Raw genomic sequence first — 27,449 nt, 5'->3', positions numbered from 1 at the left:
GTTAAATCAGTTATGGAAGGACAGAATACTAGACAATCATTAAAGTATCTTAGAGAAGAATTTACAGACTTGGAAAAATGTTCTTGTTGTATTACAAAGGAAGAAAAATAGGTTATAAAACAATATATATACTGAAAAGAAATATATTTGAAAGGAACAAAAATATGTCTGAAAGGACATACATCAAAATGTTATGGTTACCTTTGGTGGTAGGATTAAAAGTGATTTCTATTGACTTGTATTTAGCATTTTCATTTTCCAGTTTTTCTAAAATAAACGGCTACTTTTTAAATTAAAAAAAAAAAGATTGTTATTTTTAGCAGCTATTGTCCTACTGACCTCTTAACCCAAACTCTTATCAATGAAGTCCTAAAGGGCACAATTCAGTAGCTTGATACATTTAATAAGCTGTAACAGTCACTGTCATCAATAGACTTATAGGACCACTTCAAATGTATAGGCTCAGTTCAAATGTCACCTCCTCTAGAAAGCCTTTCCTGGATAGAATCAGCTATTCCTTCCTCTGACTTTCCCTTAGTTTGCAACACTCTGCTACAAGGGCTTCCTGATACAAATTTAGGGCAAGGGAAGATGCAGTCTGAACTAGGACCACAGCAGTGGGAATGGGGAGGACAAACTGGAGAGATGTCAGGGAGGCTAAATCACCATGATCAGAAGATTGATTGGACATGGGGAGAAGAAGGCTGGGGAGAAAACTAGATGTCTACAGGATTTTTACTATGGCCATCTGAAGTAAGAGTGACTCTTCATGATGATGAACATAGTAGGATGAGCAGGTCAACTATGGAGAACTAAGAAGATATATTCTATTTCTATCATGTTAAGATTGAGGTTCTGTGAGTGAACCCCACAGAGATGTGTAGGAGACAGCTGGCTACTGTGAATCTGGAGCTTATTAGAAATGTCTAGGCTGGTGCTATAGATTGGCAAGTCATGGCTTTCAAGGTGGAAGGTGATGCAATGAGTGTGGCTGAAACTGTCCAGAGAGAGCACATGCATTGAAAGAAGACAGGGAGAAAGCAAAGGAGCTTTGAGAGAGGATTTTTGAGAGACTTTGGCTTGAAGTACTTAGCTAGCTACCAGACAGTAGCAGAGAATATAAACTGCCTCAAGTCTATTGACCAGATAGATCCAAGAGTGGAAACAAAACCTTTGGGGGAAGGATGGGAACTCTCCCTGACCCTCACATCCTTACAGGCATAAACCCATTCAAGAAAACCCAGCACAATACGCGTGTGGAATGCAGCCTAAATGCAAACCGTTACAACTCAGGGCTGGAGCCCCAATCACTAGTCGCAAACCATCTGCTCCCTAAGCTATCACACAGGCTCCTAACAGCTGCCCAATACAGCCCCACATACATTGACCTAACATAACCCTAAAGACGGATATCTGTCTTCAGGGCCCAATCATTGATTTCTATGTGACCCCAACCCGAGGGACTCAGAATCACAAAGACACGCTCCATCACTAGTCCCACAAATTCCCAATCAGTCGCTGACCCTCCTCAGAGTCCACTACTACCAGCAGCATCACTAAATACCAACCTATACCGGGCGGCAATCGTGATTTGGGGCAGGCCCGCTAAATTACTAACCAAAGACCGAAAATTACGGACCGCTAGAGATGCTCAATCGCTGATCAAACATGATGCCCTTACTCCCAATACCGCAGCCAGTGACTGAAACCTCGTTTTCTGTGAACCGGACCCCTCAACTCCCAGCCTCTCCTGCGGGGACCTCAGCTGAGCGACAAGGCCACCCCCTCCCACCGTGAGGGATGCGGACTCTCCGGAGTTAACGGCGGAAGCAGGCGCAGCCCTCGACCTGCTTCTATCGCGAGACTTTCCAGGTGTTTAGTCGGGCTGAGCCAGGAAGATTAATATGGCTGCGCCTAGTGAGCGGAGAGTGTGACGGAATGGGAGGCGCCATATTTCGAGTAGGTGTTAGTGCCGTACAGCAGAGAATCCTGAGAGCAAGGCAAGGTAGAAGTGGAATACGGGAGCTACAGAAAAGATGTACTGGGACAATGCGGGAGCAACAAAGAATCCCAGGTTTCTGAGGATAGAGTCAGGGAACCGCTCCCGCTAAGATGTGTAGAAAAGAGACACGCGGTGCAAGGTGCAAATAAAGATGGGGAAGTGGGGTGGGGGAATAGGAGAACCCGCTCCCGTTATTAAGCCAAAGAGGAGCGTGAGGCTCAGCCAGAGTCAGTTGATCTACAACACATTGCCTCACTTCCCCAATATTAGGTATAATAATGATAAAATATGCTTACTGAGGTAGGTTATTTAATTTAGGTTTCAATTGGGGTGGAAAAGTCAGGATGGAGCAGTATTCTCCCTGAGACAGAGCACTGGGAGAGGGAAAGTCAGAATGCTTTCATCTGGTGACCTCCAGCCAGTCATCCTGGAAAATGGAATTCAACTGTTCCCCTCCTGGGAATGCTGTCCCAGATTGGGATGGGAAAACTCAGCCACTGCTAAAGACACCTCAGATGGCAGCAGAGGAGAAGTGTTTGAGGATAAACTCTGAAGGATAATCCAAAACCCCTGAAACCTCCTCTCAACCTGGTCTTGAACTTGCTCTGTGGCTTTGGGCCAGCTGCTTTCCCTCAGTTCTCTCATTTGTCAAGAAGAGGAAGGTTGTGAAATATTCATTTGGGTGTTTCAATGTTTGCTGAAAGCACTTCAGAATCTGCGCAGTTTTTAAAAAATAATAAATACCATGTAATAGTGTTATTACTGTTTAATTAACAAGGAGACTATTAGGTGGTTCGAATGCCTTAGCAACCCTCCCAAGCAAACCAAAACCTAAGCCTGTAAGTGCCTCAAGGTTAAGAAATCAAAACCTAAGGCCAACCAATCACAAATGAGGCTTTCCCAAATAAGACAACTGTTTAAACTATAGGCAATCAAATAATTTCCTTGCTTTGCTTCTGCATCTTCTCTATAAAAGTCTTGCCTCTAGCTCTTGTCAGTGGAGCACTTCTTACCCCTTGTGATTTGGTGCTGCCCAATTAGAGACTTTTTGCTCAAATAAACTTAAAATTTTAGTATGTCTTAGTTTGTCTTTGAACATCACTACAGAATATCCAGCCCTAACTAATGCCTAAAGACACCATGGATAAATTCTTGGGGTTCACTCAGCTCTTTAAAGTCATATACAGTGGCCATGATGCTTCTGGAATGTCCTTCCCAACCATATGTCAGGAAAACTTCTATTCATGCTTCAAAACTGGGAGCCAATATCCTGTTTTAAGTTTTTTCCCAGAGTCCCCTGGCATCTGTGCCTTTTCATGGGCACAGCTGCAATATGCCTTCTACTATGACAGTCATCATTGCCAAGAATGGGGATTTCCAGTGTTTGTCTTTTCTCCCCTTTGGTCTGACAGCTACTCAGGGCAAGCCTGTGTCAGTATCAGCCTAGTTTTCCCTTTTTTGTTAAAAACATATTTATGTCTATTGAGTCCCACCATAATGTAAAGCTCATTCATTCCTTCACTCACACAATTCGTTATTGTCTTGCTTGGTAATGCAAGGAACGAGCTCAGAATCTGATAGTGACAATGTAGTGTGACTAGTGACCTGATAGAGGCATGACTGGTGCTGTAGGGCACAGTGAGAGGTAAATAACTTGGTCAGGGACTGGAGTGGCAGTGGTGGTGGGGGTGTGGGATGGAGTTTGTCAGGAAAACAAGATTAAGAAGAAAGTGTCAACAGAACAGCAGATATATACCACTTCTCACATACCTGAGAGCAAAGTGATCCCACCTCTACATCTTTGCTCAGATGGCTCCCTATGTTAGAAATACCCACACACTCCTATTTTGGGGGGAGATCCCATGCCAAAAATCAGGGGAGTCTCGTGCCTTGTGAGGTCCTAAATTAATAGTTTTTTACATGTTTAAATAACGCAGGGGTCTGCAATCTACAACACTTAGGCAAATCTGGCCTGCTGTCTGTTTTGATAAAGTTTTATTGGAACACAGTAATGCTCATTCATTTAGATATTGTCTATGGTTGCTTTTGTGCTATAATGACACTGTTGAGTAGTTGTGACGAGAACCATATGGCCCACCAAGTCTAAAATATTTACTGTTTATTCCTTCACAGAAAAAAGTTTGCTGACCCCTGATCCAATTTAATGCTGAGGGAGAAACCATTATTATCCCCTTATACAGAGAAGGAACTTCAGGCACCAAAAGGTGACACAGCTTGTTAGTGGTGCAGCCATGATGTAAACTCCCAAAGTCTGACTGAGAGCTTATGCTCCTAACCAACTATGCTACACTACACTTTAATGAATGTCTTTTGAATATCAATTAATTTCTTTTGGTAAAGAGGCAAATATAATTAATATAATTATCAATATAACTTGTCATCCAAACCAGGACAGCTTTGACAGTGAAAAGAGGTGCAATTAATCACTATATCTGGACATGGGACACAGAGCCTCTCCTGAACAATCTGTGATGTGTGATCACCCTAGAGATAGGAACAGAGATACACAAGACAGAGCAGAATAGATAGATAAAATCATGAAAGATGTTTTATTTTATTTCATAAGCCAAATAAGTGTACTTTCTTGCTTTATAGTCATACACCTATACATTAAGAATACTTTCTTGTGAATTCTTATGTTACTCTCATTAGCTTATGACATTTCATCTTGCTTAAACAATAAAAATAATTCTTACTGCCCAAATACTCCAAGTTATTCATGCTGTATGTGTGGGGGGGGGGGATAGGGGAGGGGGGCGAGTTCTGTTTAGTATTCCACTCTACTCTCAGGTGGCTTATAAGGTGAGAGGAGACATGGGCAAGACAATCCATAGAAATGGCATTATGCACGTGAGGAAAAAAACGTGTAGAATCATCTGTGCAGCAGACGTGTGCAGATGTGTGATAGCTACTTACTTTGATACGAATTTATAAGCCAAATATTGCCTTCAGTCAATCAAATACAATAAAAATACATCCAAAACTGGTGGTTCTTATAGATTATTCTAGAAAGGATATGCAATCAATCAGGGAAAGCACATACAATGGAAAAAACAAGACACCAAGGATGGAGCCCTGGAAAATTCCAACTGGTGAGGGATAAGAGAAAGAGGGCTTGATGATGGGAAGAGAAGAGAGAGGGAGAGAGAAGATCAAGGGGGAATGGTGTCAGAGGAACTAACGGCAAAATATTTCAAGAAGAGGGAAGCATTAAATATCAGATGCAACCAAAAATCCACTACGATAAGGAAAAAAAATGTCCCTTGGATTAGATAAGAGTAAGATGGCCTTTTTAGAAATTGTTTCACAGTAATGATGAAGACAGAGCCCTACGGAATTCTACTGAAATATAAATGTGGACTGAGGAAGTAGAAACACCAAGGTAATACCAATTTTCAAGAAGCTTGTATATTAAAGGAGAGAAAGATGATGAATCAGGTTACAAGCTGGTATTTTTAATATACAAAATAATTTAAGCAGGTCAAGGACTGAATTATTTCCTGAGACACATATGTCATCAGACAACTATAAAGACACAGATCAAAAACCCAATAGAAAAACAGGCTGGTACCTCAATAATAATTAAAGATATGTAAATTAAACAATGAACTTTTTCATATTGATAAAAATTTTTTTTAATTTTTTTTAACGTTTATTTATTTTTGAGAGAAAGAGAGCGTGAGGAGGAGAGGGACAGAGAGAGAGGGAGACACAGAATTGGAAGCAGGTTCCAGGCCCCGAGCTGTCAGCACACAGCCTGATGCGGGGCTGGAACTCACGAACTGTGAGATCATGACCTGAGCTAAAGTCAGACCCTCAACCAACTGAGCCACCCAGGCACCCCATACTGATAAAATTTTAAGTTGATAGTATCCAATATGAAAAAAATCAAGTATGGAATTATTCACCCATATACATAGATGGGTGGCAGACAATCTAGCAATACTCTCAAATTGAATATGTGCCAAAACAACTTGAAAAAAGAAAAACAGGGACGCCTGTGTGGCTCAGTTGCTAAAGCGTCTGACTCTTGATATTGGCTCAGGTCATGCTCTCGTAGTTCATGAGTTCAAGACCCACATTAGCCTCTGTGCTGACAGCATGGAGCCTGCTTGGGATTCTCTCTCCCCCCACTGCCCCTCCCTACTCTCTCTCTCAAAATAAATAAATAAACTTTAAAAAAAGAAAAGAAAAACAAAGTGGGAGAGCTTACTTTCTTTACCTGACTTCAAAACTTACTGTTGGTTTACAGGAATCAATGCAAGGTAATATTGGCATGAAAGTAAATCAATAGATAAATGGAACAGAGAGTCCAGAAATAGACCGCCACATACATACTCAGCTGATGTCTATTTAACCCTTGGTATCGGTGGTGCCAGTGGTGGGCAGAGATGCCATGTGGAGTTTGTGGCAAGCCCCAATAGGAGAACACCATAGGCTCCTGGAGTTTTGGAGCAAGGCTGGGCCATCTGCAGTGGACAATTAGATGCTTTTGTAAAACATCTCCTTGCATACTATTGCATCCTGGTAAAAACAGAATGCATGCCCATGGGACACTAAATGACTACTCCACCAGAACTACCCATTATGAGGTAGAACCTGTCAAAACCAGCAAATCATGAATTAAGTGGGTTTAGAAAACATCCATTTTAAGATGGAAGTGGTACATTCAGCAACAGCCAGCATAAGCAAGCCCATGGCACCCACCACTGTTACATCAGCATCCCCTACAAGGACTTCAGGTTGATGCGTAAATACTCTCAGCTCTTTGTGTGCAAAGAACCAGTAGGCAAAAGGAGGCATCACTATTTCAGAAGAGGTAAATAACCCTGATATCAGTAGAAAGTGGGCTATCACACAATGTAGGCAGGGAAGAAAACATAGAACTCAGTGATCCACTTAGTACCTCTGGCCCAACTGTGACTGTAAATGTACAGGTTCAGGTCTGAGAAGGGCATTATGGCCAGTGTCTTAGGTCAGCAGAGGTCGCTGCAAATGGATAGTGGAGAAGTGAGGTGATGAGTTATCTACTATGACCCTGGAACCACTATAGCAGCAGGAGCTGTGGTTTATCCCACTAATCTCTCCCTTCTGACTTCTCCCCACAGGCAAAAAGGGACTCAGGAATTCTGGAGGAAGTACTTCACCGATATATAAAAACCAGTATATCTAAACAGAGCAAGGGAAGTAGTATGATATACATAAAGTTGCATATCCAGACTCTTCTTTATTTTTTTTTAATTTTTTTTTCAACGTTTATTTATTTTTTTTGGGACAGAGACAGAGCATGAACGGGGGAGGGGCAGAGAGAGAGGGAGACACAGAATCGGAAACAGGCTGCAGGCTCCGAGCCATCAGCCCAGAGCCTGACGTGGGGCTCGAACTCACGGACCGCGAGATCGTGACCTGGCTGAAGTCAGACGCTTTACCGACTGTGCCACCCAGGCGCCCCCAGACTCTTCTTTAAAGAAGGACTTGATGTTTGGCTGGGGGGAGTGCACTAAGAAGACAACTTCTAGCTGTCAGCTACTTAGAACTAGGACTCCGTTACAGAGAGCTGCCTCACCCAAGGTCATGCCCTTTGCAGTGCAGCCTGCATCTGGTGAATGAGCAAGATGGGGGTCCAGAGGCCTAATACAGTGAGTGGGAAAACACTCACTTCAGAGCTCTTCACCAGGTTCGCAGAAGCTTTGTTGGGCCTGCAATGTATGTAAACTTCGTCCTTCATCCAATCCTGCACTTCCTCCTTCTTTTCATAGATACTGGTTTTTTTTTTAATGTTTTGATTTATTTTTGAAAGAGAGCGAGACAGAGCGTGAACAGGGGAGGAGCAGAGAGAGAGGGACACAGAATCCGAAGCAGGCTCCAGGCTCTGAGCTGTCAGCACAGAGCCCAATGTGGGGCTCGAACTCCTGAACCACAAGATCATGACCTGAGCTGAAGTCGGATGCTTAACTGACTGAGCCACCCAGGCGCCCCTAGAGTTAATGTTCTATAAACACCAATTAGGTCAAGATGTTTTATAATGTTCTTTAGGTAATATATGTGCTTACTAATTTTTCCTTTTTTAAAAATTTTAATTTAAATACCAGTTAGTTAACAGGGTCTTTACTAACGTTCTGTCTAGCTGTTTTATCAGCTGCCTATAGAAGGATGTGAAAATCAATTATGATTGTGGAATTGTTTATATTTCTCCTTAATTCTTTCCACGTTTGCTTCTTATACTTTAGATTTCTGTTTTAGGTGCATAAATGTTTATGAATGTTTTGTCCTCCTGATGAATTAATCTTTTAATCTTTAAAAAAAATTTTTTTTAATGTTTATTTATTTTTGAGACAGAGAGAGACAGAGCATGAAAGGGGGAGGGGCAGAGAGAGAGGGAGACACAGAATCGGAAGCAGGCTCCAGGCTCTGAGCCATCAGCCCAGAGCCTGACGCAGGGCTCGAACTGATGGGACCACAAGACCGTGACCTAAGCTGAAGTCGGATGCTTAACCAACTGAGCCACCCAGGCGCCCCTCTTTTAAACTTTTTAAATTGGCCCTCTTTATCTGTTAATAGTTTCATTGAGAAGTCTGTTTTGTCTGCTATAAATATAGCCATTTATGCCTTTGTATGCTTACTATTTGTGTGATATATCATTTTAATCCATTTAATTTTGACTTGTCTTTTTATTTATTTAAAATTTTTACTTTTGAGAGAGTGAGCACAAGTGGGGAAGGGGCAGAGAGGGAGACACAGTATCTGAAGCAGGCTCCAGGCTCTGAGCTGTCAGCACAGATCCCGACACGGGTCTTGAACTCATGAACTGCGAGAGCATGACCTGAGGAAAAGTCGGACACTTAACCAACTAAGCCACCCCAGCGCCCCTCTGTGTCTTTTTAAAGTATAGATCTTGTGCAGAGCTAAAACTGGGTCTTGCCTTTTTATCCATTATGAAAATCTCTGCCTTTTAATTTAAGAGAGTTTTGTCAACTAACTTTTAAAGTAATGATTAAGATTGGGTTTAGGTCTACTATGTTATTATTTCTATTGTTTGTCTCCTTTAATTTTCTTCTTTTGCATCTCCCTTCCTATTTCTATTATGCATTTTTAAAAGTTTATTTATTTTGAGAGAGACAGAGACAGCACAAGTTGGGGAGGGGCAGAAAGAGCAGAGAAAGAACCCCAAACAGGTTCTGTGCTGCCGGAGCATAGCTCCACACAGGGCTCGAACTCACAAAACTGTGAGATCATGACCTAAGCTGAAACCAAGAGTTGGATGCTTAACTGACTGAGCCACCCAGGTACCCCTCCATTATGAATTTTAAAATTAAAAAAAATTTTTTCTACTGACCTATTTCAAGTTCAATGACTTCCCTGTCATTTACATTCTGCTGGTAAACTTATCCAGTGAATTAAAAAACTTTTTTAAAATATTTGTTTTAATTTTGAGAGAAAGTGAGTGTGCAAGTAGGGGAGGGGCAGAGATAGAGGGGGACAGATGATCTGAAGCAGGCTCCACGCTGACAGCAGAGATGGGGCTCAAACTTACAAACCACAAGATCATGACCTGAGCCAAAGTCAGATGCTTAACCAATTGAGCCACTCAGACACCCCTCCAGTGAATTTTAAATTTCATACATTGTACTTCTAAGTTCTAGAGTTTTCTTTTGGTTTTTCTCCAGTTTCTATTTATTTGCTTAGTTCTTAAAAAATGTGTATTCACTGTGAGCATATCTTTATTTCACAAGCAGTATTATAATACTTATATTAATATCCTCATATGCTCATCCTAACTTTTGGATTGGTTGTCTCTTTTCTTGAATAGGGTCAAATTTTCCTAATTGTTTAACTGTCAAGTAAATTTTTCTTGTATCCTAGATATCATGAATAAGTTGTGGAGAGTTTGGATTCTGTTATATTTCTCTGAAGAGTGTTAACATTTTTGTTTTAGCAAGTTATTAGCATGGCTGAACTCAAACTTCAAACTAATTCTGTGGGGCAGCAGCACAAATAAAAGCTCAGTTCTCTTGTCTTTAGTTGAAACATTAGGAGTCTGTGCCAAATATGCATGGTTCAGAGATCAGACAGGGATTTGGGCCGAGTTTATTCACAGAATTTGGGTTGCTCCTTCTTTGAGTCTTTCTTTTCTGGGATTTTCCTTTCACTTTTCAGTGGCTATGGTTTCCCTGAAACTCAGCCCTATACTTTTTCATCTCCAAAAGACTGAATGTTTTCTATCAAATTACCCACCTCTGCCACACCAACTTTAGCATATCCTCAGGATAAAAGCTGTGATCTAACCTACCATTCCCTTCTTCCAAATTTCAACTCTTTTCCATAATCTGCTTTTGTTCACTCTCCAGTACCTTCAGATCATTGGTTTTGTGTGTGTGTGTGTGTGTGTGTGTGTGTGTGTGGTTTTCCAGAGTTTATAACTATTATCTGTGGAGGGTCAGGATCAGTAGGAATCTACTTGGCCATACCAGTAATGAAAACTCATTACAATAAAATAAAATCAATTCATGAAAATAGAAAAATTACTTAGAAAAACATAAAACTTACTTTAAAACTGACAATCTTGAATCACCATCCACATGATAGTGATATTTTGCATTTTCTAACATATGTATTTGTGTGTATAAACATTATCTTTATATTAAAGAAATGTCTCAGAAACATTTTCAAATACTTTTAAATTTTAACAATGATTTATACCAGTGTTTCTCAAAGTGTGGTCCCCAGACCAGCACCATCAGCATCTCCTGGGAAGTTATTAAAAATGCAAATTCTCAGACTCCCACCCCCTACTGTCCCAGACCTACTGAGTCAGAAACTTTGTGGATGGGGCCCATTTCTACTGTCTGTGTTTTAACAAGCCCTCCAGTCAATTTTGACACATGCTATCATTTAAACTCACCTCTGTATGTCTATTTTCTTTCATTCTTCATCTCCAATAATTTTTTAGACATCCTTTCTTCAGTCATTGATGCTAACATTTAATTCCTTTTTTACCGTACACGTTGGCTTTCAAACACTTATTTCCACTGCTCAGGCATACATACCTATATTCCTCACTGTCCCAGGTATGGTACTATTATGGGTTCTCCACAAGGTGTGGGAAATTTGACCTAGTCATCACATGCAACTGTTTTATCCTTCTAAAAAGTGCAGACTTTCCACAGCTCTGGAAAGTGAAGATTCATTCTGTGTTTGGTGCCAGGCTTCCACCTGGTTATAAATTACTGATGGAAAATGGCTTTCACATTGCATTTTCCTTCTCTGGAAGTAAATAAGTTACTTAGAAATGAGGGTATAACATTCATGAGTTAATTTTTCAACACACACGTGTATATACACACACATTTCATTCTCAATACTTATATCTGTTAATTCTCTGAAGTGAGGAGATCAAGAAGGCAGGAATTTGAATGGGAAATATTTGCAAAGATGGCACTTAACCACATATTCGCTGAGGGGCCATCATTATACTAGCCTAGTATCCAGATGAAGTATTTATTGAGCAGAACTGACCACTAAAAAAGTCTTGCTTATTAACCCGTATGTTTCTTATGAAGAACAAATGAGGTAATGTAGTAAATGTGCTGTAAAAATGTAAAAAGTGACATACATGCCAAATATTATTATTACCTTATATTATGAAACCATTTTTGTGCTTAAGTCACTGTTTTTAGTGTAACAACTTAAATTTTAATACAATTCAGCTGTGTTTTTTATCTATGACTCGTGAATAAAAAATAATAATAATAGGGGCACCTGGGTGGCTCAGTCGGTTAAGTGTCCAACTTCAGCTCAGGTCAGGATCTCACAGTTCGTGAGTTCAAGCCCTGCAGCAGGCTCTGTGCTGATAGCTCAGAGCCTGGAGCCTGCTTTGGATTCTGTGTCTCCCTCTCTCTCTGCCCCTTCCCTGCTTGCGCTCTGTCTCTCTCTCTCTCTCTCTCAAATAAACATTAAAAAATTATTTTTAGGGGCGCCTGGGTGGCTCAGTCGGTTGAGCGTCCAACTTCAGCTCAGGTCAGGATCTCACAGTTTGTGAGTTTGAGCCCCGTGTCGGGCTCTGTGCTGACAGCTCAGAGCCTGGAGCCTGTTTCAGATTCTGTGTCTCCCTCTCTCTGCCCCTTCCCTGCTCATGCTCTGTCTCTCTCTGTCTCTCAAAAATGAATAAACGTTAAAAAAATTTTTAATTAAAAATATTATTTTTAATTAAAAAAATAAATAAGTATGCAGTGGAAAATAGGTCTCATGTGCAAACTCAAATTGATCCATAGTAACCTCTGGAATGCATGCTTTTTTTTTTTAATGTTTACTTATTTTTGAGAGTGAGGGAGACACAGCATGAGCAGAGGAGGGGCAGAGAGAGAGGGAGACACAGAATCCGAAGCAGGCTCCAAGCTCTGAGCTGTCAGCACAGAGCCTGATGTGGGGCTCAAACCCACAAACTGTGAGATCATGACCTCAGCTGAAATTGGGCGCTTAACCAACTGAGCCACCCAGGTGCCCCTGGAATACATGCTTAAGAATGATTCTGAGGCCACGTCTAGATTCACTCAAAATGAGTGTGGTGACCCATTAGCAATGTTTGCTATTGGGCAAGAACAGGAAGTAGTGGCATTTGTTACAATACATTTGAAACCCCAGATTGAGGTGTTTGTATATACGTGCTCTGAATATGAGACAAAACAGAGTGACTGTTCAGAAAAGCACTTTCATTCACCTAAAATCAAAATTTATCTTCAGTTGTTTTAAAAAATAGCATATAGAAGAAACACAGTACAGAATTATAGTTGTAATTCATTATTTTAATAAAAGGACGTGTGTTTGATAGGAAAAGTCTTTGTGAATTCAATATCAAGTTTAATGCCATATCCTCAGATTCACCACCCTTCCTAGAAACTTTTACTTTGTAAACAACACCATGGAGTGGGCTCAGTGAAAATTTTAATCAGTGTTGATGTATGCATATTAAAAGGACTTTAGTTGTGAAAATAATACATTTACATTGTTCAAAAATTCATATACAGTATATAATAAAAAGGAGGTCTCCCTCCAGTCCCAGCTCCCATTCCTGTACTCCTGTGCTCATAGAAACCACTATAAGGTTTCTTATATATTTTTTCAAACCAAGTCTATTTACATACAAATATACATATACATATATACACACATACATATATACACACACAGAGACAGGCAAATGCACACCCTTTTCTACAAAAGTGGGAACATACTATACACACAGTTCAGCAATCTGCTTTTTTCACTTAACGATGTATCTTGGACATCATTCCCCACCAGCACCTGTGCATCCTCAGCTGCTTTCATTTTTTCTCTTAATTTTCTGTTAATATTTTTTACATAAATAACCTTTAGGAAGTTTGCAGCTGATGCAGAAGCTAACAAAGACATTAAGAAAGAGAGAGGTGATAATATCAAAGATCAGGCTCATACCAGTGGCCACATACATTTATACATGGAAATTAACAGATATGCAAATTCAATTCTCATATGCGGTGCTTAAGTACACAAAACTCAAGCGACTCAGGAATTTAGCATATGTAATTTGCTTCTCTACTGCTCTGATTTTTCAGCTTATTAACATTTTTAAAAGCTTTATATTTTGGTCTGAACACATAATTAATAATTGAGTACTTTTAAAACAGTATTTTCTATAAAAGGTTGGTATCAAGTTTAAACTCTCCATCCATTGCTTCCCTGTAAGATTCATTTTCAAATTCCCTCGTATGTAACGAGGTGTGACTTCTTATTAAAGGCTTTCTAACATCCTTAAAATTCAGACTTCTTCTAAGGTTAAATAAAACCTCTAGTTAAAAGGTTTTCCCACATTAATTTCACTGAGATTTTTCTTCTGAATGAGTTTTCACATGTTTGGTAAGGGATGCATTTTGTTTGAAAGCTTTCCCACATTCATTACATTCATAGGGTTTCTCTCCAGTGTGGGATCTCTGATGTATAACAAGCTGTGACTTTACATTGAAAGCTTTTCCACATTCATTACATTCAAAAGGTTTCTCCCCAGTATGAGTCCTCTGATGTACAATGAGATGTGACTTTTGGCTAAAAGCTTTCCCACATTCATTACATTCATAGGGTTTTTCCCCAGTATGAACTCTCTGATGTTGAGTAAGACCTTCAATTTGTTTGAAGGCCTTTCCACATTGGTTACATTCAAAAGGACTTTCACCTGTATGAGTTCTCGTGTGGTAAGTAAGAGATGAGCTATGCCCAAATGCTTTTCCACATTCATTACATTTGTAGGGTTTCTCCTTAGTATGAGTTCTTTGATGTATAATGAGGTGTGACTTCTTGCTGAAAGCTTTCCCACATTCATTACATTCAAAGGGCTTCTCACCTGTATGAATTCTCATATGTTTAGTAAGGGACGAGCTATACTTAAAAGCCTTTCCACATTCATGACATTCATATGGTATTTCACCTGTATGAGTCCTCACATGTTCTGTAAGAGATGAGTTATACCTAAAGGATTTTCCACATTCCTTACATTCATAGGGCTTCTCACCTGTATGAGATCTTACATGTTGAATAAGGTTTGAGCTGTGTCTAAAGGTTTTCCCACACTCAGTACATTTATAGGGCTTTTCCCCAGTATGAACTCTCAGATGGTCAGTGAGGGCATGTTTATGACTGTGGGCTTTGCCACACTGAGTACACTCATATGGCTTTTCTCCAGTGTGAGTTCTCTGATGCACAACGAGGTGTGACTTTTGGCTAAAGGCTATCCCACATTCATCGCATTCATATGGTTTCTCCCCAGTATGAATTCTCTGATGGTCAGTGAGTCCTTGCTTGTGACTGAGAACCTTCCCACATTGATTACATTCATAGGGTTTGGCTTTAGCTTGAGTTTTGTCACACTTAGTAGATGAGCTACGGCTGGATGATTTCTCATGTTTCTTTCCAGTTTGAATTTTGTCGCATTTAGTATGGGATGAGCTATGATGAGATAATTTCTCATGTTTCTTGCCAGTTTGAGTTTTGTCATGCTTATTAGATAAGCTATGGTTGGATAATTTCTGTTTCTTTCCAGTTTGATTTTTGTTTTTCTTTGTATCAGGTAAGCTATGGCTGAAAGATTTCTTGTGCTCTTTAGTTACATTAGGTTTCTTTTTTGCATAGTTTCTTATATGACCAAGTAAGTCTAAATTCTGTTTCAAACTCTTTCCATGTGAATCAAATTTAAGCTTTCTTTTTGAAGGAACATGTTTTGTACTCACATTTATTTCCCCCAATGAGCTACATTCATGGCCTTTCTTCTTAGTCAGACTTTTTTTCTTGAATGCAACTTCCCTAAGGAGTTTGTTTTGAGATTCCTGGTGATTCACTAGCTGGTCGTTATCTTGCTGGACTTCTTCTAAAATGGAATTCAATGAGACATTCTTATGAATCTTTTCACTCTCATATTTTGAACTACAACTTATAAAACAAATGCCCTATTGTGGGGTTGAATCTTTATTCAAGCTTCACATCCCAAGGTGAATGAAATATCAAATGTAAATGTCCCTAAGCTTTTGGACTTGAGGGGAAAGTGCTGTAGGGAGCACTTCCAAGTGCTTATCCAAGAAAAGATAATTGACAATAGCAATTAGAAAAAATTTTGCCCGTTTACAAATATAACCTTGTAACCTGGGATAGATGATAAGATAAACTGAAGGAGCAGTGACTAGGTAATAGATGAAGTTAAAAGAGCTTGTGATTGTAGTTGGTATTTTTTGAGGTTTCTCCACAGCCCAAGCTTCCCAGCTTTGATAACTGCCAATTCATTCACAGTATTTGGCTCCCACAGCCTGTACTACATTAATTCAGCTCTCTATGGTCACAATTGGAGACACATCTGGCTCAAGCGAAAGTGTCCAATATGAGTCTTCCTCCTAAATATTTAGACTCTAGTTTGTCTCCATTGGGTTTTTACAATGATATAAAACGAGTAATAGTAAAGTCATATCTTCCTTGTGTAAACAGAAAGTTCATCAGTATGAAGAACGAAGCATACATCCACAAAGAAGCAAAGATGTTAGATCACATGTTCTCAAAGGGACCATTTATCTAATCCCAATTCTGGATGGCTTTCCAGTTCCTAGTTCTAATCCCTGGTAGGGTCAGGCTGACATATCCACCTTTAGGTTACAAGAGATAAATCTAAGTCCTTATAGTAAATTCCTCGATTTACTTAGGCTAGGCTGAGTAAATTTTTGTTACTGCCCTCCAAAGAGCCAAAATAGAGAAAATAAGGGAAGTCTACCAAGAAATACTGAACAGCTTATAGGTGACTAAGGGAATAAGCAGGAAAGGGTGTTCCAGTGCTACCACCTACGATCAATATAATAATGACATTCCTGTACTAAAACAAACAAACAACCAAAAAACCCCCGAAAAACTAAAAAACCAACCAAACAAAAAACCCTACAGTTTCTGAGTCCCCTGATGCTTTTACCATGATAAAATTCATAGAAATGAGACTTCTCATAGAAATGAGATTTACACCATTTAGAGTTACAATGTACACATGTATCTGTTTTCCAACAGTTTGCTATGGAGCATACCTTTGTTTCTGTCAGGTCACTCTACTAATTACTAATCATAAATTTTAAGCTTATTCCCAGCTTTAAGTGATTGCTCACGTCCTTCCTTCCACCCGTTATACAATTACACATTTTAAGATACATTCCCAGTGTGTGTTTTCCTTCTCTGAGTCCACCACCCACACTGACACATGGAGGCAATTATGTTTGTACCATTATGATCCAAACTCTGGTTGAAAACAATTGATTGAACAGTGGTAAACATAGGGCCCAAACTAGACCAATACTATTCTTTCTCCTAAGAATTTAGAATTGAAATTCAAAGACCTCTTTTAGCTAGGTATGGATATGACATGTGTAAAAATCCAAAAACTTAAGAGTTGGGACTACCATTTTGAGGCAGCTTTCTTCAGTTATGTGCGTGGAAAAGCAGAAAAAGCTTTAGGATGGGAATTAAACAGACTCAAAGAGAGAAACAGATGTAAGAGTCTCAAAGAATATAAGAAACTGAACAGCTGCCTTGGTCATAAAGGAACAACACATGGATAAAGTGAAAACCGGGATCAAACAGAAAAGAGTTTTAGTATTTGGATATAAGCCAGGAAACACCATTACTTTCATGGAGGACTTTGAAGAGATTAGTTCCCATGGGGTAAAAAAATCAATTTTTGTAGGTATAGATATAGTGGTATAGATATAACAGGGAGAGGTAGAGTTGCCAGCTGCTTTTTCCTTTAGGAAACTTTAAGTGGTACAAGCATTTTGGGGGAAAGGGTAGAACAAGAGCAAGACAAAGGCAGCCTCTTCCAATGTGCAAGGATTCTGGAGAGGATAGAGGCAAATCTTCTGGGAAGAAAGGGATCAAAACTCAAACCTTTCCCCTTGAGGTGTAACATTATAAGAACCTCTTATAATGATGAAGATTGGCCAGCAGGAAAAAATATAAAGCACTATGAGAGAAATTCACCATGAGGGGAAAAGATAGAATCTGAACTAGTGAAATGGTATAATAATAGGGTAATAATGAAAAGAGTTGAGTCTGACAGAGCATATGATTACAATTGTGAGCTTATCCTGGGGCGCCTGGGTGGTTCAGTCGGTTAAGCGTCCAACTTCGGCTCAGGTCATAAACTCGCGGTCTACTGAGTTTAAGCCCCGTGTCAGGCTCTGTGGTGACAGCTCAGAGCCTGGAGCCTGCTTCCAATTCTGTCTGTCTGTCTGTCTCTCTCTCTCTCTCAAAAATAAATAAACATTAAAAAAAAAAAAAAGACTGTAAGCTTATCCTGAATCTGAGAGAGTAACTAACACCTGAATTTTAAGCTAAAATGACTGAAGTATATAGCTCAATAGACTCAGCAAATCATTGGAAGGAATAGAACAGTCTTTCCTTGAAGCAATTCCAAGTACTATATAGGAAACTGAACTGAGAAGAAAGTCACTATAGCAATGACAAAGATGTATTAAATGATTCAGTATTATTTTTTAGTTGCAACACCAAGTAACAGTGAGAAAAGTAAACACAGCCAAAATTGGAGCCACTAATGGATGGATCGAAAACTCCATGAGGTCCCTTCATTCGCCATTTGAAGGACTAGTCCTTCTGGTTTCAAGAATTTGTGGAGAGCTGGAAAATTCAGAGGACACTTCAAAATATACTGTAAACATTCTGCTAAGTTGGGGACTATAGTGATGTAAATAATAAGTGAATATTTTAATATTTGGTGGCAACACCTAAGATGAATTACTTAAAAAATGGATTCAACAAATCAGCCTAAGAATTAGAACAATTTAGGTACGAGATAATGTAAAGCTAATTTGGGTGATGTCCGTGAGAAGTGAAGAAAGCAAACAAACAAATCAGGAACTGAAGAGAGGATAGAAAAAGAGAAGGCAGAGAGCAAAGATGCACTGGAACTCCATGGTAGACAGGCCTTAAATCAAAGTAGACCCGGGGCACCTGGGTGGCTCAGTAGGTTAAGGGTCCGACTTCCACTCAGGTCATGTTCTTGCAGTTCGTGAGTTCGAACCCCACGTCAGGCTCTGTGCTGACAGCTCAGAGCCTGGAGCCTGCTTCAGATTCTGTGGCTCCCTCTCTGCCTGCCCCTTCCCCCCTCCCCTCTCTCAAAAATAAAATAAACATTAAAAAAATTTTCAAAGTAGACCCTGATAAAAATATGGAAGGTGAAAGGAAGCTCTAATTTAGAAAGAAATATAAAGCTTTCCATTTCTGACACTCTGAAAATGAGCTTTCCTGTAAAGTAGGTAAAAATATGAGTGCAACACAAAGAAACTGGAGATTTATCTGGACAAGATAAATTTTTCTTGAAAGTCACCCATGTAGAATAAGTAGCTTGTATTTGCACAAATGATTCTTTTGAGGAAAATACAATAGAAAAAAAAAAAAAAAAGAACAGAGAGCAGGAGACAAAACCTTAGGGATACTTCAGCAAGTGGAAAGAAGAGAATCTGGTGAAATAAATGTAAAGAAGCACTTAGAAGATCAGATTTAAGTGGTATATAATTTAAGCTAAGTAGGCAAGAATTTCATGCTGATCGAAACTATTAAAATATGCGCTGGAAGGTAAGCAGGGGTTACTTTAAAGCCAGAAATTTACATAGAGACACAAAATCTGTAGGATTTGACTGTAGAGGTTAAGGAGCAAATGGAAATGATGATTCATTATAGACCACAGGTCTGGAGCATTTTCACAGTGAAAGAAGGGAAGTGGAAAGTAATTAAAGGCAGGGAGCATCATGCCAAGAGATTTGGAAAGAGGATGGACCCAAGAAGGTTTGAACACATAAGGAGAGAAATATATCATGGAGTCCCAGAATTTGACTGGATGAAGGAAAATATACTGAAGATATTAGTAAAAAAGGAGATAATAAAAAACAGCACTGCTTTAAACAAGGTAAGCAGTGATGGGACTTTGAGAACAGCTAAGAGGAGTCACTGTTCCTCCTGGAAGCTGAGCAATGGAGAGCATAAATGAGGAAAGATGACTGACTATATATGGAAAGGTCAGTTAGGCATCTGAGGTATGGTATCAAAGGTTCAGAACTCTAGTTGTCACCTTTTTCCTACCACAATATGAATGGTGTGGCATACTGTGTTACTGTTCCCTGTGGAAAGATTGTACCTCCCAGGCCCTGCATGCCACTTGAATCCTCCCTGGAGAAGGGCTGTCCATTCCTACCCTGCTGAGCTTAGGAGTGGCCAGGTGATCTGCTCTAACCGATTAGCCAATAAAATGTGAGCAGAAAGAGACATCTACCACTTCCATTCAGTAGTTTTAAGTCAACAAGTGGTTCTACTCATTCTTCTTTCCTTGTGACATGAGAGCAGGATTTGCCAAATAGGGGTTGCTCTTTCGATGTAGGTCCAAAGGATAATGTGGAATAGGGCTACAGCATGAGCAAGAAACAAATCTTTCTTGTTGGAAGCCACTGAGATTTGGGGGTCATTCCTTAATGGAGCATAACTTAGCCTAAGCTAACTGATGCAAGTGGTATAAGCAAACCCCCATACGTGAACACAGGCTGACAACTACAGTGAACCTCATATGAGAACCTCACACGTAGACAGGTTCACAGACAGAAGAGATATTAGAATCTCCAAGGTTAGAGAATCTTTGTAGTTTGAACTCCTTCTCCCCCAGGAGAGGATATTTTTCAACTGCTACTCCTGGTTAAGAAAGAAAGGTCTCAAATATTTAAGATTTTAAAAATAAATTATTCATTGGGTTGGCTGGGTGGCTCAGTCGGTTAAGCGTCCGACTTTGACTCAGGTCATGATCTCACGGTTCATGAGCCCCGCATCAGGCCCTCTGCCGTCAGAGCGGAGCCTGCTTCGGATCCTCTGTCTCCCTCTCTCTCTGCCCCTCCCCTGCTCATGCTCACTCCCTCTCAAAAATAAACATTAATAAATAAATAAATAAATAAATAAATAAATAAATAAATAAATCACTGAAGAATTGCAAAGTCACCACCAAAAAACTAGGAACTTACTTCCATTGGTTCCTATTTGCTTGGGTCTTGCTATTTCACTGGGACCACCTTGTCTAGGTGTTTTGCCCTTCCCCAACCATGGCTCTTCTCCTTTTTCCAACTTGGAGATCATGTCTGGTTTGGGAGCTTGATAACCTGCTCACGAGAAATGGTACAAATTGCGTGTTAGGAAAACAAACATCCCAGAAATCAAACGCTAATATTTGGACTTCAGAGCCTTGAAAGAATTAAGAATATACGGCTTCTGAAATTTCACAATGGCTGCCCATGTACCCTATCCAAGGAGATCTTCCATTTTGGAGACAGGGGCACAGTATCTTGAGTTGTACCCAAAAGGGATCACAACTCTTTGATTCATAATAACCATGGCCAAATTTATCAAGAACTTCAGAGAGAAGGTATCACCATGCACACATTTTGAATTATGAAAGAACTGTCCTTACCCATCGAGGCAAGGTTGCTGTAGTTCTCCAGCATCACATCCTTATACAGGTTCCTCTGGACAGGATCTAGTTGCTCCCATTCCTTCTGGGTAAAAGCCATAGTCACATCTTTGAATGTTACTGATCCCTGTAATAGCAATACTTCTATTCAGTCTAATGTTATTCACATTAGTGAGTGATTTGGACAAGATAATAATGATTTGTTCTTAGCTCAACCATTCAATTTGATCATGATGTTATAGTGGATACTAATTCTTTACTCAATGATGCATTTTTTGAGAGGCAAAAATCATATTAAGAAATGTCCCTATTATGGACTGAATGTTTGAGTATCCCCAAAATTCATACACTGAAACCCTCCCCTCCAATGTGATGGTATTAGGAGATAGGGCCTGCAGGAAGTAATTAGAATGGGATGAGTTCATGAGGGTGGAGTCTCCATGAATAGGATTAATGCCCATATAAGAGTCACAAGACAGCTTGCTTCCTCTCTCTGCTCCTTCTGCCAAGTGAGGGTACAAGAAGTCTGCAACCTGGCAGTTGGTCTCACCAGATTCCAACCAGGCTCACACCCTATCTTGGACTTCTCGCCTCCAGAACTGACAGCAGTAAATTTCCGCTGTTTATAAGCTACTCAGTTGATGGTACTTCATTGTAGCAGCCCAAACTGACTAAAACAGTCCCACTTGTGAATTTGTTTATTCAAGAGGATAAAGAGTGAAAAAAGTCATACAATTATCAGAGAGAAAGACAATTACCAAAACAAACAGAATCAGTCTTTACCTTTTCTTCTATAACAAAAAACAGTGGAATAGTGTTTATGAGGTAGAAGAATTGAGATCCTTGATTTTTAGAACCAGCCAAAAAATCACCTATATTTGGAAGCAAAAGTAATGTATTTTAGGCATGTAAGGATGCAGAAAATATAATACGTATATATTTTAGAAATAAAGAAAAGGAGAGGGACAGGGAAGGAGGAGGAGGAGAAGAAAAGGAGTGATTTTTAAAAGAAGGAAAAGTGAATCAGAATAAAGATTTCAAGATTGGGAAGGACATAATGTACAAGAAAGAGCTGTGAATAATAAAACCAGTCAAATGTCTAGTTACATCCAAGTAACTTGATAATCTTCTTGTACAACTGTTACAAAAGTCATTAAAATCAAGAGTTGTGACTTAGGGGCACCTGGGTGGCTCAGTTGGTTAAGTGTCTGACTTTGGCTCAGGTCATGATCTCGCCATCCATGAGTTCAAGCCCCGCATCAGGCTCTGTGCTGACAGCTCGGAGCTTGGAGCCTGCTTAGGATTCTGTGTCTCCCTCGCTCTCTGCCCCTCCCCCACTCGTGCTCTGTCTCTCAGAAATAAATAAACGTTAAAAAATTAAAAAAAAAAAAAGAGGCGTGACTTAAGAAAAATAAACAGGAATATAACTGGTAAGGGTGGGGATGGGAGAAATTAAAGCATGTTTAAGATCTCTTATTAGGCAGGTGAGAGGAGGAGACACAGCTACTGGAGAAGTTTGCCACTAATGAATACACGCTTGAACAGATTTGTTTCACATTGAAAAATAACTCCCTACCTCCATAGACCACCAATCAGTCAGCTGTGTATGTCACCAATCTCTGACCTGACAAACCTCCAGTCATGGACATCTAAGAAGTCCCATCATTGACTGTCACTGGCCTCTCAATCACTGAGACACTGATCCCAACAAAGTCCCCTATCAGTAACAGCAACAAATCTCCCCAGACACCCCCACACACTCCAATCACAAAATCCCACAGGTCTCTCAACTATGGATACCTAAAGAACACATCAGTCTCTTCTCTGATGCAACCCCAAATCCCAACTCTACCAGTCCCCAATCACTGACGCCAACAGACCTCCACCAACAGTGGCGTTTACAGAAACCCGAATCAGTACCAGCCAACTTCACTATACCTTCAATCTCTTTAGCCATTCCCTTCACCTGCTTGCTTTGCCTGAAATCTACCTTCTCCTGAGGATCCTGCTCCCTTACAACGCTCCCTGCTGGAGGTTATTTGGTTTGGCCCAACCATCACTCGTGTATGTCACGGCCTGAAGATGAGGTCAACGATAACTTTCAACTATTCTTCATTCATCCTTCAAAATCCCTATCATGTTTAGAGTATCACCAGACTTCAACCCATTAACCCTCCATTTCAACGATTAACTAGAAGAACTCACAGCCTCGCCATATAGTTGTACTCAGAGCTACGATGTAGTACAGCTAAGGAAAAGGTGCATGGGGTGAAGTCTAGAGGAAGCCAGGCACAAGTATCCAAGAGTCCTCTTCCAGTGGAGTCACACAGGACACACAAGATTCCTTCAGAAATAAATCGTGAGAACACGTGTGAAATGGTGTTTCCCAAGGAAGCGCCGTAGAGACTCAGTGGCGCTCACGGGCACCCTCTGCCTGGCACACACAAAAGTCCCAGATCCCCAGAAGGAAATCGGGAGTTCAGCATAAACCGCATTGTTTACATCGTTTAGTTAATTAAATGTTTTATTTATTTTTGAGACAGAAAGAGACAGTGGGCGGGAGGAGGGGAGGGGCAGAGAGAGACACACACACAGAATCTGAAGCAGGCTCCAGGCTCAGAGCTGTCAGCACAGAGCCCGACGCGGGGCTCAAACTCATGGATTGTGAGATCATGACCTGAGCCGAAGTTGGATGCTTAACCGATGGAGCCACCCGGGCGCCCCTACATAGTTTAGTTCAGGCACGGGGAGCCACTTTTATCATTTCTGGGAATGGTGCAAAGCCTACTGCAGTCTAAGTTCTCAGATGTCAGCCAAAGGTCAACCTTGCAAGCAGGCTTTTCTAAGGACAGCTGTTAGGGGCCACTTATGTCAACTCTTCCACACAGTAATTCTGCCTCATTCACTGCAAACCTGAACACCAGACTCTTCTTTCCTCCCTACAACTCCTCCACTAACTGCATCAATGCAGAAGAGCCCTTCCACACCCTGGCCTTTCTCTTTCCTGACTCCAACAATCTTTTCTTCTACCCAAACTCAGCCACTGATTCGTCACCCAGGCATTCTTTAGACCCTTGCCACATACATTACAGCACCTCTACTTAAAACACTGAAATCTCTACTTAAAACACTGTCCTGCCAGCTTACTTCTTCTAGTACCTTCCATGTCAATATTTCTCCAAATACATTCGGCCCTCATACCCATCGATCCTAGCCATTTTTTCACAATCTTCCATTGCCACGCAGCCTTACTTTTCACCTGTCCCGTTTAGATTTAGTTCTAACACCATACACACTCCACGGAAAACAGCTTTCACTTCCTTGCCCCTCTTCTTCTCCACTGTACTTCCCTAGCAAAGCCTCAAACTTAAACCCAACTTAATCTCTGCCTGCAACCTTGCAGTTAAACACTCCAAAAGAAAAAAGTCAAACAACTGTGCTGACTGGACTCACTTCAAATTATTGCACATATCTCAAATGGGCACCCAATACTGAGAGCTTCCTGTTCCTCTTTCCAAGATGATTATTCCAAACATTCTCCTCTTTCTCTCTGAAATCTGCAGCACCTACTCCTTTCCCACTGTCAGCTGATGAATTTGCCTCACACTTTCAAAGACAAAATAAATGTACGTGAACAAGAACTACCTTGCCTTGTTACCACCAATTCCACCAATCTGTTTCCAAACCCCTATCATCTGTCTCCTTTCTGTTGAAATGGAAGACGTGTCCCTTCTGTCACTGAAGGCCAGTTTCTCCACTTATGCTTTGGATCCTATCCTCAACTGCTTTCTTGAGGATTTCACCCCCTGCAATTAACCTCTCTCTTTTGTGCCACCTATTTTTCCCTTTCTACTGAATCGTTCCTATTGACATACAAAGTTGCCTTAATATCATTCATCCAATGAAAACTGTCTCTTAATCACATGTCCCATCCAATGCCAATTTATTTGCTCCTTTTACCAGCAAAACTCCTGGTGTTGTCTATACTCTGTCTCTATTTCATCACCTCCATTCTTTCGACTCATTCCAACAGGATTTTACCCTCATCGCTCCACGAAAAAAAACTCTTCTTAATCAAAATAACCACTGAGCTACATCTTGCCAAAGTCAAATTCTCTGCAGTGATAAGTCTGGGACTCACAAGAGCTTATGACACAACTGACTCGCATGGTCTTGAAAAGCTTTCTTCTTTAAGCTTCTTTGACATCACATTTACAATTTTCATCATATCTCAGTGGCTACTCCTCACTCTCCCTCTTTTTCTGTTCTTTTCCGAACCTCTAAATGTAGGAGTGACCCAGAGCTCTGTCCTTGGTCCCTCTTTTCTTCTCTATCTGCGTCCTCTCTGCAGGTGACCTCATCCAATCTTATGGCTTCAAGCACCATCTTTATGCTTGACGTCTTTCATTATGAATTCTCCAGCTCACACCTCTCCAAATTCTAGATTCATGCATCTAATGACTATTCAACATCTCTACTTGGGCATGTAATGGGCGTCTTGATGTGGCCAAAGCAGAACCACTGTCATCCACTTCTGGCTCCCATTTGTATCCACCAAATCTGGTCGTCTTCAACACAACCCTTTCGCAGAAAAAGGAAGCACCCTTTATCCGGTTCCTCAAGCCAAAAGTCTAGATGTAAAATCTTGATTCTTCTCTTCCCCCATGTTTCATATCAGCTCATCAGGAAGTCCTACTGGCTCATCTCTAGATGTATTCTGAATGATTTTTCATTCCCTTGCTACGACCCTATTCTAAACCATCATCATCGCTTCCCTTTCACTATTCAATAAACTGCTAAACAGGACCTCTGCACACAGAGAGGGACAGTCTGGTCTCCAACTACCACAGGCACCGTAATAGACTCCCATAGACCACACATTGCCACACACCTCCCCAATCTCTGACACACCACGAAGCCATTTCTGATCCCCACAGCCTTCCAAACGATGGCCTTTCGGGCCACCCCGCCCCGCCCCCCGCCATCACTGTCATCGCAGATACCTCGAAATACGGATTTCCTTAAACTGTGGCACCCACGGACCGCGCAGGCCCCCCATCACTGCCCCACAGATTCCCCCAGCACGCTGACCACCCCTCCCCCCGCCAGAAGACCCTCCAGCCTCGCCTCCAATTCCCAAATCGCTCCTCTCAGAGACGGCGGCCACCCTCCAATCACGGACCCCCAACTAGCCCACCGCGGACCGCCCGGCCGCCCCGCCCCGCCATCGCGCTCACCGCGGCGCTGCCCCCCGGCTCCGACACGGCCATCTCCGCGGCACACCCGGCCCCTTCGGCCGTTCCCGCACCCCTCCTCCGGCCCACGCTCTCCTGCTTTGTGAGGATCGGGTCGCAGGCGGAGGCCGACATGGCGGCTGCTCGAAGCGCGGCCTTAGCGAGCCCGGCGCCTGCGATGGCGGCGCCCCTGGGTATCGCGGGAGGGCGCGGCCATCTTGACCGAGGCCCCGCCGTACAGCGGGGGCTTCGCGCTCCCGGCGCGCGCGCGGGCGGGTGGCCCCGGGACGCCGCGGAGGGTCCCGAGAGCTGAGATGCGAGGCGGCAGGAAGCGTGCTCAGGTACCCAGTGCACGGTGCCTCGCGGCGCTCGACACCCCAGCCCCAGCGTCCGGAGGCTCGGCCACGCAAATGCAGAATTCGGAGTCGCCTTTCTGAATCCGTCACTGCAGCCGGTTGCCGGGAACCCCGCAATCACGAGGCCCAGCGCGGAATCCAGACAGCCAGGATAGTAAGAGAGATTGAGGAGGAAGGAGAAAAGGCCCGATCGCTCAGACACCATTGTTCCATAGGGAGAGAGCACTAATCGGCCAAATACACGTCTTTACCTTTACGGTATAAGAACAATGAGGGGAAAAAATGAAGCAGCAGGTTCAATGAACACATCACTCCTCAGTGAGGTCAGCTGAAGCCAAATAATCAAGCAATTGGAGCAGAAATAATTTCTCAATGAGCTATTTGGCGTACCGACGCCGTTCATTTAACAATTATGTGTTGAGCTTTTACTTTGTGCCGGCTAAGTTGCTGTGCTATGCTAGGTAATGGGGAAAGAGTGGAGACCCAGATGGAAACAGCCTTTGTTCGCCCTGATGGAATTTACAATGGGGCAGCGGGCTTGTGAAGTTATCCCAAATATGTGGTTGCTTTTTCCAGAGTCAAACGCACCTTCCATTTAGATGAGTGAACAATTAGTTATCCCTCAGCACTGGCTGCATCGCGGGCTCAATCTTTAGTCTGAATACAATTCTCAGTGCACCTTCGCTGAGCTCATGAGACTCCTTAGGCCACCTAATTTCAGGACAGTTTTCTGCCTAGTCTCCCCATCCTATTATTGAAAAAGTTTTTCCAACAATAATTTGTTGTTGTTGTTCCACAAATCACAGTGGTGTGTTTCTCATTTA

The 27,449-nt window shown here is 41.4% G+C and overlaps 1 protein-coding gene across 6 annotated transcripts in view; it reads right to left on the bottom strand.

Annotated features, from left to right (window-relative positions):
• The window catches only part of ZFP37 (ZFP37 zinc finger protein), a 45,508-nt gene extending 18,776 nt beyond the window's left edge, over positions 1-26,732 (bottom strand). Inside the window, exons 1-5 of one of the 6 annotated variants that reach the window (XM_027034852.2) lie at positions 26,273-26,401; positions 21,819-21,907; positions 21,036-21,162; positions 20,593-20,727; positions 9,721-15,416 (exon numbers count right to left, since the gene is read on the bottom strand). In XM_027034852.2, coding sequence (XP_026890653.1) covers positions 13,876-15,416; positions 20,593-20,727; positions 21,036-21,135 — 1,776 coding nt within the window. In that variant the 5' untranslated portion in view covers positions 21,136-21,162; positions 21,819-21,907; positions 26,273-26,401 and the 3' untranslated portion in view covers positions 9,721-13,875. Of the gene's footprint in view, positions 1-201; positions 2,708-9,720; positions 15,417-20,592; positions 20,728-21,035; positions 21,163-21,818; positions 21,908-26,272 lie in introns of those variants that run through there. The other 5 variants (XM_053204778.1, XM_027034854.2, XM_027034855.2 and 2 more) reach the window with 5 other exon arrangements.
• Positions 26,733-27,449: the final 717 nt, after the last annotated feature.

Source organism: Acinonyx jubatus, chromosome D4 (genome assembly GCF_027475565.1).
Source record: "Acinonyx jubatus isolate Ajub_Pintada_27869175 chromosome D4, VMU_Ajub_asm_v1.0, whole genome shotgun sequence".
Classification (NCBI taxonomy): Eukaryota; Metazoa; Chordata; class Mammalia; order Carnivora; family Felidae; genus Acinonyx; species Acinonyx jubatus.
The sequence above is the reverse complement of the archived record's forward strand: the minus strand, read 5'-3'. Positions and strand labels throughout refer to the sequence as shown.